General features: G+C 40.2%; 1 protein-coding gene across 7 annotated transcripts; it reads right to left on the bottom strand.

Moving 5' to 3' along the window:
- sccpdhb (saccharopine dehydrogenase b) lies at positions 1–11,465 on the bottom strand. Of its 7 annotated transcripts, none has more exons than XM_061812680.1 (12): positions 11,241–11,374; positions 8,736–8,848; positions 8,537–8,612; positions 8,307–8,436; positions 7,875–7,924; positions 7,508–7,638; positions 6,950–7,067; positions 5,482–5,601; positions 4,603–4,659; positions 3,977–4,088; positions 2,040–2,121; positions 1–1,908 (listed from the first exon to the last, which is right to left on the bottom strand). In XM_061812680.1, the coding sequence occupies exons 2-12, from the start codon at positions 8,804–8,806 to the stop codon at positions 1,794–1,796; spliced, it is 1,062 nt and encodes a 353-aa protein (XP_061668664.1). In that variant the 5' UTR covers positions 8,807–8,848; positions 11,241–11,374; the 3' UTR covers positions 1–1,793. The 7 variants fall into 7 exon arrangements, with proteins under 7 accessions (XP_061668664.1, XP_061668665.1, XP_061668662.1 ...); XM_061812681.1 differs by lacking the exon at positions 11,241–11,374 and adding an exon at positions 9,144–9,444; XM_061812678.1 differs by lacking the exon at positions 11,241–11,374 and adding an exon at positions 9,144–9,444 and having other exon boundaries at positions 2–1,908; positions 8,537–8,617; positions 8,736–8,865.
- Between the last annotated feature and the right edge of the window lie 694 nt (positions 11,466–12,159).

Raw genomic sequence — 12,159 nt, 5'->3', positions numbered from 1 at the left:
CTTCCATTGTGGAGTTTACATGTCCTGTGCCTTTTGCCGTATTTGTGTAAGTATTACAGCTTCCTCTCACCTTCACAAAACGTCCATCCATCCATTTTCTTAGCCGCTTATCCTCACGCAGCTCGCGGGAGTGCTGGAGCCTATCCCAGCTGTCAACGGGCAGGAGGCAGGTTACACCCTGAACTGATTGCCAGCCAATCGCGAGGCACATGGAGACAGCCACACTCACAATCACACCTATGGGCAATTTATGGTGTCCAATTAATGATGCATGTTTTTGGGATGTGAGAGGAAACCAGAGTCCCCGGAGAAAACCCACGCAGGCACGGAGAGAACATGCAAACTCCACACATGGGGGAGGACCGGGATTGAACTCGGGTCATCAAAACTGTACAATGGTTTATACAACACCAAACATCAAAAGTCATCCAGAACCAAAGCGCAACAAAAAGTCATGTCAAAAACGATCTTTCTTGTCTTCTTTTCCACTCTCTAAAGACAAAACCTGCAACTCCAAATGTATCAAAATCAAATAGCTGCTTAATTTGTTCCTCATCAGACCAATCGGAAATATCAGGATTAACACATCGATGTATCACGTCGTGGTTATGATTTCCCTCAGAGGGACGTTATCTCTGTCAAAACATGTACCATAAATGATTGATTGCCTCACATTAATCTTGTAATACATAGACATCTAACTGATGGAAAATCACTTTTGAAATCAGAAGTCAAGGATAATAGTTTATTCAGGAATTGTTCATGTTACTCTCAAAGGGTTTTGGTAATGAAAACACTACTTGCACTATCTCATTATTTATTGTGACAACAATTTTGTATTTTGGAATAAATTTGAGAAAGAATTATTACAGTTGACAGACATGATTTGCTTTCGCACGCCACACATAATGATATGGTAGTCCGAATCTGGTCCCTGGACCTTGGGTTTGACAATCAGTTTCACTTTTTTTTTTCTTTATGTCATCCAGTCACACATTTCGTTCAAGCTATTATCTTCAAGTATAGTACTGTATATTATTGAGCCGACAAGTTTCAGTGGCCAGAGGGAGAGTAACCAGAACTCAACTGAGCTCAGAAGATCATTGATTACTAGACTCTGAAGACAAAATTAAAAATTCGTTCTAGACCAGATGTAAGGCACAATTGAACATATAATCACAGTGAACAGCAATTTCACTTGTTTCATGAACGTGAAACATGAAAAAGACAGCCAGCAATGAGTCATGAAGACATTACTGAGGGGGGAAAAAAGCAGATTTTATTCTAATCTCCAAATACTTTTCAAGACTTGACAAAAAGATTGTATTCTTTACAATGTAACTATTCTGGCATTTCAGTCATGCATAACAATAGTGTTGTTTTTAGTTAAATGGAATTTACTATTTTACACCATAAATGCAACATTTTCCTGAATTAAAACATGGTGCCTCATTGGACACAGCTGCACAGACTCATGACTCACAAGTGATTACATGCAATATGTGAACATGGATATTGTACCTGCAAAGAAAACAGCAAAAGCAGTTTAGAACCTGCTTCCGGACATTAACAGTGCTATGGCTGTCAATTTTTCCTCAAACAAATCCTAATAAGTCTTATTTTTTAGATGCAGGTTTTATATTTCTACCAACACTGACTGAAAGAAAAGCCTGCAAAGGCATGGCTGGTTGCAGTAGTCCCTTTGAGTGTGTTTGTGTCATTTCCATGATTCAGAATTACTGCTACACTCATTTTTGACAGGTCCAGCAGAACAGGCACAAATAATAAAGTGCCTATGGTTTAGCGGGTTCCTCATAGCTTCTCACCGAGAACTTGAAGCCGTGGTTATGAAGGCGGTCGATGAGACTGGTTTTGTAGAAGGCACTTCCTGGTGTGTATACGCCTCCCCTGTCCAAATTGAGGTGGAGGGATACCAAGAAATGATATCAACACATCACACATACTGTATGAGAGTTTTTCTTTTTTTTTTCTTTTTTTTAGGAAGGTGGGTCAGGTAGTGTGAAGGAGACATGACTAACCTCCTGGGAAGGGAGTGTTTTTCTTTCAGCACAGTAACTGCTGCCTGTACCATAGCAATCACAGTGGCCACATAACCAGGCTCTTGAAAAGAAAAAAAAAACAGTTAATATTGACAACTATTTAGCATTACTTTAATATTTTTGCAAATAAAATAAATAACAGGATATATGATTAGTTACAATTCAATACAGGTATATTGGAATTAGGGACACAACAGACTAAGAGTGGGTGCAGTGGTACTTTACTCCTATGTAAGCTCCAGACCCAAACATGCTGTCCCAAGACGTTGGTCGCCTTTCGATTTGCTTGACTTTTGAAATTTACCCACTGGAAACAATAGATATTGAACTATTACCAGCCTAAAACCTCTGTGGTTGTTACAGGCAATTTTTCAAATACTGTAACCCTATGGAGCTCGTGCACGTGACGTCACCATTTTCATGGCCCCATATTGCCGGTCAAACAGAGCTGGTCGACATTGTGGGAGACATTATTTACAATACCCGAGAACTGTTGTGCGGTTGGTTGTCACAACAGACGAGACAAATATTCAAAGAGATCATTTTATGGAATACTAGCTGAAAAGACCAGAAAATATCGATGGATTTTGGCAATTAAACACGATGGATGGTGCCCAACCAAAATACACACGCACCAGTGTAATGATTGCTTCATTTCAGGTAGGAATTATTCTTCTCAATCTGAAATTACTAAAAAGCATGTACAATGCCAAATTGGCTCATTTGAGAACAATGCATGTTAATAAAAAAATAACTGTCTGTCCAGAGGTTTACGGAGGTTAAGTGTGACCGCAATCGCTTTCATGTACGTTCCATGTAGACGACCCCATCCTCATTTTTTTTTTCAATCACAGTTAATGAATGCAAGTTTGTAAATAAGTTAATGTTGCTTGATAAAATATTGAAAGTGCAACGTGAGATTACTGCAGAAGCCTTGGAGGTGAGTTTCATCACATTAAAACAATACATCACTGTGTTATATATGCATCTTTTAAAATTAATGGTTTCTAATTTGCCTTCAAACATATTGTACTGAGCAGCCAGGAAAGTAACATGAATTCTCACAAAAAAAAGACAAAGCTAAACATTTCTGGCTTTAATCATTTTTTCATGAGTTTTCTGTCTGTTATTTTGTAAGTTTTCCTGAAAATTATGATCTCCCTCCAAATGTTGTGACTTTGTCAATCTTAAAATTAAGCTTAATTGGAAATATCGATCCAAACATACATCTGTGTTTTCATAGCACTACTTATCATTAGGGTCAAGTGTGAATCAGAGCTGAATCCATCTGACTAGGGCACCTTCAAACAAGGGGTTCTCAATAGTTTTCACCCTGGGGGACACAATTTCTTAGTTTCTTTGGCACACATGTACAGTAACTGCCTTTTCAAATGCGTTGTATCACCAAAGGTGTATTGTTTGACATGACATCTGCCAATCAAAGGCCTCAGTATTTGTTAAACTAGTGGGTAGCAAACAACGTAAAATTTCTACTTGATTTTACTACTTGTATGTTCCATGTGGGAACTTGGTACAACTCCTGTACCATAAAAATTGGAATAAAAAAATAGGTGTAAAAATTATTACTAGCTTTAAGAGACCCACCCAAATGGTTCCACTTTTTGAGAATCACCGCATTCAAGCACTCACACACACACACACACACACCATTGGGCAATTTAGAGTGATCAAATAACCCAACATGCATGATTCTGTATGTGGTAGGAAACCAGAGAACCCAGAGACAACCCACATAAACAAGGGGAGAATATCCCAACTACACACAGGAAGGCTCGCAGAGTCAAGCCCGGGACCTCTTGACTCTTAAGAAGACTCCCTAACCACTCACGCACCATGCTGACAAACTCAAAATAGAATGTTGATATCGGAATACCATATGAGTTATGCACAAATACCTGCTCCCATAACTTCAGTGCAGATCTTGGCATTGGGTGGTCCCTGTAGGGGGTCTGTGCCCTCTGAGTATCCCTCTCCGAAAAACATCATGTTGAAGCAGGTGTCCTCAATCTGGTAGGAGAGCGTACAATATGAGAGATTGATTAAAAGCGAATAAACTCTTTAAGTTGACAATGAGCAAAATACATCAAAATGTACAGGTATATTAGATATACTTGAATAAAGTCAAGTGTTGACTACTGAACACGGAAGTGGCTATTTGTAGGTATGTATTCTTGAAATAATAAAACATTTACCAGGACCGGTGTCAAATATATATTTCAAACCCAAACAACAAATGACCAGTTTTCTCCTTCAAAGTAGGCGAGACAAAAAAAAAACAGCATGTCTAACAAAGAAAAACTGCAGATTGCTTCTTTCTGCACTAAAGAGGCAGGGAGAGTTTCAGCATAAAAACCTGGTACATGTAGATGTTGCCACTCTCGAAGGTTCGGACACACTCTCACACACACTCGGACATTTTGTTCCTAAACCTTTGACTGCTACTGTATATTAGCTGATGTTACTTTGCTGCGAACTTTTACTTTTCAACTAACCTACAGGAAAGAAGTAAACATATCCTTACCTGGTTAATTGTTGGACCAGCCTTACTGAATAAGCCAAAGGAAAAAAACCTGGGAAACTTGGAACAGAAAGACACCAAACATCAACATAGAGTACAAATCAGTTCCCGGTTTATCTGGATTTAATATTCCAATGCCATGTAATTCGTTCAATGCAGCTCACCACACAACAGTAAACACCACTAACCAGCGTTGGCAAGCGAGATAGCGATGGGTAAATAGTGTGACGTCACAGGAACACAACACGATACAAGGCAGTTTATGACTCAGCTTTGACTTTGACTCTTTTTTTTTTTTTTTTTAGATTTTTTTGGCAAAAACTGTGCCTTCATTGTAAATATTTTATCTGAGTCATTTTACCTCATATATAATGTCCATCCATCCATTTTCTTTGCCGCTTATCCTCACGAGGGTCGCGGGGAGTGCTGGAGCCTATCCCAGCTGTCAACGGGCAGGAGGGGGGGGTACACCCTGAACTGGTTGCCAGTCAATCGCAGGGCACATTGAGACAAACAGCTGCAGTCACAATCACACAAAGAGGCAATTTAGAGTGTCCATTTAATGCTCTATGCTTTTGGAATGTGGGAGGAATCCGGAGTGCCAGGAGAAAACTTGCACAGGCATGGGGAGAACATGCAAACTCCACACAGGCAGGACCTCAGAACTGTGAGGCCACCTCTTTTCCAGCTGAGCCATCGTGCCACCTCATGTTTTCTATTCATTTATATTGGTTCTAGCACCCTGTGGAGTAGTGTTCGCTATCTCGTTGTTATGCAAAGTCATATACAGTAATGACAATAAAGGCTTTGCAAATGTTGACAATGGAAAATTTGTGAAATCTAATTGGTTATAACAAGGTAACAAAGCAATGATGTCCATACCGTGGTGAGGAGTTTCCTGCCTATGCTGAATTTGACCATGATCCAGAAGAGCAGTCCACCACAAAAAAGCTTGGCAACTGACCAGAGACCACCTACCCCAACATATGCAAAATACTGGACCTGTCATAGGAGGAGAGTGGGGGGGGGAAGTGGGGGGGGATTATTGGGTTAACAGAATGGGAGGGATTGTAGTACTGCCAATGATATGCAGGTCCCATCTGGTGAAGTGGTGAGCACAGCACAATTTGTTTTTTTTTTCTTTGCTAATCAATTCTGAGCTGTCTCTGTAGCGCTGCTAGCGGGCGTTGCGGATGATTCATGGACAGAGTGAGAGCCACCTTGTGGAGAAAGGCAACGCTAACTATTGGTAAAGTGGGGTAGCTTGCTACTCAAAACCACTCATAGAGGCAATCAGACCTAAGGGCGGTCCTTAAGAGTACACCCACAGAGAGATAATTTTTTTAAGATTGAGACAGATTTTTGTTGTTGTTGTTGTTGTGGGGGATGGAGGTGTGGCTAATCTGACCTGAATGGGTGCCCCCTTCAATTTCACTGTTACATGGTTCCACAGTCCTTTTGTTCTCTTCTCAATTTGGCATATCTTGCAACTACCATCTTCCCACTCCTAAAATGAATAGCTTGACTTCCATCACCGCACTTCGGTGACAAAAGAACGTTGAGTCACATACACCCCTGCATGCTTCTGTCTTCCCGACCATCTCGGCGCGGAAACTGATTTGCAGTGTGGCTTTTCAATGTGTTCTTTAAGTCACAAAATGCAAATGTTGACTCGCAAACTGCAATGCAGGACATCTTATTCAGGTCATGAGTGAGGATTCCTGGTTTATACACATGTGGCTAAGATTCGTCTTGCAGAATGGATATCATATTATTCTTCAGGCATATCTAATTATAAGGAAGCAGAACACCTCACTTATTAAAATGTTAATTCCTGGTGACAGAATTCAATTTATTTATTAAGGCACGCCAAAATATTGATTGGAAGGATATGGTAAGTGCACTTTTCACCCTTCTGGCTTAGTAAGCATAATAAATGATATAAGAAATATTCACAATCTGAGGAACATTGGGGTGAAAAGAACATTTGGATAATGGTCTCAGAAAAGGGATATCATGTCCAAATGATAGATTCAAAACAGTCCACCATTTATGACAGTCCACCATTTATGAATACAAATACTTACTCTAATTCTACTCCTGAATCAAAAGTCTTATCAATATATTCCACAGTGTGTAGTGGAGAGACTACAGTGCAGGGCTTACACTGTCAGAGATCAGCACGTGATAGTCCATTTCTGTCCCTCATGGTTCAATATACACTAATTTTATAATAGCAACAAAAGTGAGTCATACACACAAAAAAATGGGATTCAAATATTTTTAAGTTACAGCAACGAAAAATAACTGGCATTCCATTCGGTGGATTTAAACTGACAGGACTACTTACTGGTGAGCGACATTCCTCCTGGTAAAGGAAACGTTGTGTTCTCTTGACTACAGAGGGGTCGGAACCCATGAAAGGGATGGCATACTGCACAATCTCCTTGCTAAAAAAAACAAAACCTCTGGAAAAACATAAACGGACAGACAATGAACACAAATCCATTCATTCATCAACTGCAATGGTACAGTGGCAGTAAAAGTGTGGCATTTGACTCACTAATTACTATCATCCCTTGATCGGCCAACAAATATGCTGTCTAATAATTCAACTACTACCAAATATAGACCATGTTGAGAACAGTAGTAATGATATTCTCATTACAAAGGGATGTGATTAAATACGGTAGTCCACTAAAATAAATTAAAAATACTTTTTCTGTAACTGTTGGAAATGTTAGGTCAGTATGTTAGTTAATTTTGAAAAGAAGAGAGGAAAAATCAATCTCTCCTGCTCTTGGGGGAAATAAATCCTCCATTTGGATTCAGCACGGCTGAGCATTACATTCCACTTAAGCTATAATTACCGGAAATAAGGACAATTTCCAGAGAGCGATTACCTTACCTCGGGCGGACTTTGGTTCCCACCACAGGTAGCGGCTTGTGGCCAAACTTCCTCCTCAGCTTGTGAAGAGCGCTACTATCTGCAAAGCCGTACACGGCCGACTGCCAAGTTGCATCATGACCGCATGAGCCCTGCGAAAGTTAACAATACTTGTAACACTGGTGACCAGATTTTTTCAAATTGGCCAACATTTCTTCTCAAATAATCATTCATGGGCAAATGTATTGTCATGTACAGGACACTATTGTCATGTACATTGCTTATAAAGCTAAGAAAAGGTATTTCATCAAAACATGCCAATTCTGCAAATACATCAACAAACAGAATTTATAAACTTAAATAGTAAGGATAATTTGACATAGATTACCTCAGGGCCACTGCTTATTGTTAGGAAGCTTTCCACAGCTGTCAGTGTCCCTAAAATCATGAGAGTACAAATTATTTCAAAAAACCACATCATATGTGAAAAGCAGAGATGCTATACTGAGCCCACCAAACTGGACCAGTTCATGCCTCAGCTACAAAGCACTATGATGTCAATAGACAGTAGATGGGTCAGAAAAGTCGCTAAGTATAAATTCTAGATGCAGTATAAGATACAATCACAAAAGCCACTCTTGCCTAGAGCTACTTGTATTACTTCTTTTTGCATTTAGAAGACTTTTGAGGGTCCACACACATCAATCTTGCTATAAAAAATAACCCTAACATTGAATAAATTACTTGGATTATTTCTTTTTGCACTTATGTGACTTCTGAGGGGCCGCTGTATCAAAGCAGTCACAATAATAAGTCTAACCTTTAAAGTTGCTCTGAGTATAGAGAATTCCCAGATCTGCTGGTATGGAATCAAAGCCGCAGCTGCCAATTACATACACTCCTCTCTCCAGTGCCTTAGCGTGGTAGTCCAGCTGCATGCGCTCCAGGAACTGCCAATTGTTTTTTTGTTTTTTTTTTTAACACGGCAGCATTAGTACGAGTGCTTGACTCTCAACATTCATATAACTAGACACAGAAATGTCCCATTACCTGAGGTTCTCCACATATGTCAATGTAGTGAGCTCCGTTTTCCACACATGCTGCGACCACCGGCTCTCCATAAAACCTGTACTAAAACAATGACACAGACAACATAGTCCACCAGTAACTCAATACCAATTTCAACGTGTTTTTTTTTTTTTTTATTATTATTATTCCTTCCTCGATAACAGCAGCATTCAATACTTACCGGACCCACACAGTTGAGAATAACCAGACCCTGTTGGCACATGATGGACAGAGATTCTTTGCTGGACACATCTGCTTCAATGATGTCAACGCCTGTGCTCAACTCGGGCATGGCTGGAATACGTAGGCATCTTTAGTGTTAGCATTCAGTAAAAAAAAAAACGAAAAAAAAACAATAAAAGAAAGAGCATTATGACAAGAAAAGCATCTTATTCAAATAGCTTGATTCTGGTTCCAAACGATTCTCGATTCCGATTCAATTATGTGGCTGTGGTGCCAAAAAAGTTTGCATGGTTCAAATAAAGTGTGTCAAAAACATCCATTTTCTTGCCAGTGGCACGGTGAACAAGTGAGGCGTAGCGTTTCTGCCTCACAGTTCTGAAGACCGGGGTTCAAATCCCAGGCGCACCTGCGGGGACTTTGCATGATCTCCCCCGGTATTGTTTTGACTGAGAGTTGACTTCATTGAAGCTCTGTGCGGTGTAGGCCGAGGCCTGGAGCGCATCAGACACTACACATCGAGAAAGTCTTATTTAATTTGAACGATTCAAGGAGAACCGGAACGTTAGCGTTGTTTGCATTCAGTTCTCAATGCTCAACCATACAAGCCTTACAAACGCGATTTCTATGAGTGGTTGACCATATGCAAGTAGTTTTGCAAATATAATGATCAATCAAAATCCCAGGTTTTATCACATGATCCTTCACAACTGTCATGATCCTGCTGCTCCAGCCCGGGCTGTGCGGATACCCGCGCGGCCGCACTAATTGGAAGGCACACACCTGTGCCTCATGCGGCCTGATTATCCCCTGTATATATAGGACCCCAATGATGAATGGTTCTCCGCCAGATTGTTGAGGTTCATGTCCCGGTCCAGCACTCTCGTACCCCTGATCGGCAACCCGTGTGTACAGACCTTTGCCTGTTCTCCGACCGACCCCGTAAGCCTGACTTTTTTGACACTTCTGCCTGCTTTGATTGTTCTCCCGTGTACCGACTCCTTCCTGCCCGCTGACCTGCTCTCTACGCCCGACGTCCCAACTACCGCTGCTGCACCTGACTGCCTGCCCGATCCCCGACCATTTAATAAAAAACGTTTTTCCTCAAACTACCTTGCATCTCCCGAATCCTGCATTTGGGTCCTACCTCTGTTCCGATGGGTCGTGACAACAACAAAAATCACATTTACGGGTACCAGGTGAGATATTCGCCTTTCACCATTTTTAGATATTTCGATTTCAAAATGTGCTTTTCTACAATGTCGAAATCTATTTTCAATGCCAAATCATGCTGAAACACACAGATGTACTGGCCAGAACGTCAAAGAAATGTAAATATTCATCCTCATCTTGGTAAAAAGATGCCTAAACAAACGTGCAAAAACACAAAATGCTTCAGACACAACTTTTCAAACAAGATATGAGCTCTAAACACACAGAAAGGCAGACCCCAAAAAAGATGCAAATGCACACAACCTGAACACGTCCACAACTTAATATTGACTTGGTCTCAGCCACACACAGCCACAGAAAAGACAAAAAATACACATGCAGATACAAACACAAAGATACTATATGCAAAGGTGAGTAGAAACCTGCGACATTTACTGTCGTATTTTCTTAAGTAACGTACATGCACAATGTAAGATTGTAATTTTATATTTTGTTAAAAATGAATTTATTTCTCCTTTAACCACCCAAAATTAGCATCTCCAATTAATGCATGTTTTTAATGATTCAGTTTTTTTTATTGCTGTAGTTAAATTATAGTGGGCCAAAATCAGAATTTGATCTTTCCTATATTTATATTGTAGTCAATTTGAGTTTGAAATCCAAAGTTATTACTCAGTAACACGTTAATGGATAGGGTTCCAATAACGCCATCTTCTGTGTCATAGAGGTCAGGCAACACAGGTGATAGGTGAAGCGTGAAGTTTTTTTCTATCGTTAATTTATCCGATTGGTCTAAATGTGGCGGTGACGTCATTGAAACCTATGCAAAGGATTCAGTCTCTTTGAATGACACGCCACACTGCAGCATGATTGGCTCCTGCGTCATGGGAGGGGCAGGCTATACACGTTTGACCAGCCAACCATATCAAATAAGAATTCGGGACTTTGTTATGGTTAGATTGCGGCTAGGGTTGGTATTTTAGCGGCATGGATGAGTTAAAGATGGGATTAGGGTGGGTTCGGGTTCGTGGGAAAAAGATGAACGCCGCTATACCTAAATCATACTTCTTTATCAAGAAAGCAGTAGGGCGTGTTTACACCAGAGTGCAGCATCGGGTGTCTTGGAGGCACTCAAATAAAAGCAGGGCATGTCCTGCCTAGAAACTATGAGGAAATTCCAATAACCCCTCTACCACTGCATAGCGCAAAATTACTCTTACACAACTGAGTATTTGGAGGACGACTTTATACTTGACTCATAATATTCTAAAGTAACAGCATGGTGATCTTGTTTGAGTACAATGTTGGCCACCCGACCAACTTGTATACACACCCAGTCTATCGGCGGCCTGGTTTAACACCCCCTTCAAACGCTGCCTGCTTCTTCCGGCCACGGCCCATCTGAAACGGTTTTCTCCGGTATTGTCAGCGGCGTAGCGGGCAACTTCTTCAACAACAAACTTCCCGGTAAAACCCGAAGCACCGAATATTACAATGTGGTAAGGTCTGCTGGATGTCACCACCTCCATTGTTTATGTGCTTGGACAAAGTCACTCCGGGTAACGGGTACTTCCGGCCGGTTCACGCGGATTGTCCGCTTTTTATTATTTTTTTTAATTTATTTTTCTTTTTTGTAGTGTTGCAGGGAAATAAATCGGTTGAAAATAAATCTGATCGTAACCAACTTCACAATGGAATTACACTCATATACATTAAAGATGCGCCGATACCACTAAAACCCGGTTGGTCCTTTCTGTGATACGTTTATGCGTCTGCCATATTGAATGTGTCAAGTATACGACGTAAACTAATGCAAGTAGATGGATGGAACGTCATAAAGCGACAAAAAATTGTTTGGCTGTAAAAATAAAATGTAAATATACTTTGGTTAAAAATGGATATTATTGTAGTTCCATGTGTGGTATTTTGGAATAAATATATGGACCTCATTGTCTGGAAAAAAAAAAAAATAAGGCTCTAACGCAGCCACTCTTTGATAGCCAACAACGTTTACGAAATCTCATTCAAAATGATTCATAAATTCTATCCATCCAAGGATCAGATTGGTAAAAAACACAAAATAGATGTTGATGTGAAATCTACTCTTTGCTCTCAATAGGGATGATTCTTTTAAGTTATATAGGAGGAATGTGCTATTTGAGCTCACTGATTGTAGATATGATAATAGGAAATCCAACAAAGTATATATAAATAATCTTGTAATATTTATGGAAAAATTTTCACATTCATGA

Source organism: Syngnathoides biaculeatus, chromosome 23 (assembly GCF_019802595.1).
Source record: "Syngnathoides biaculeatus isolate LvHL_M chromosome 23, ASM1980259v1, whole genome shotgun sequence".
In the NCBI taxonomy this organism is placed as follows: domain Eukaryota; kingdom Metazoa; phylum Chordata; class Actinopteri; order Syngnathiformes; family Syngnathidae; genus Syngnathoides; species Syngnathoides biaculeatus.
Note: the sequence above shows the minus strand (reverse complement) of the source record. Positions and strands in the feature narration are given on the sequence as shown.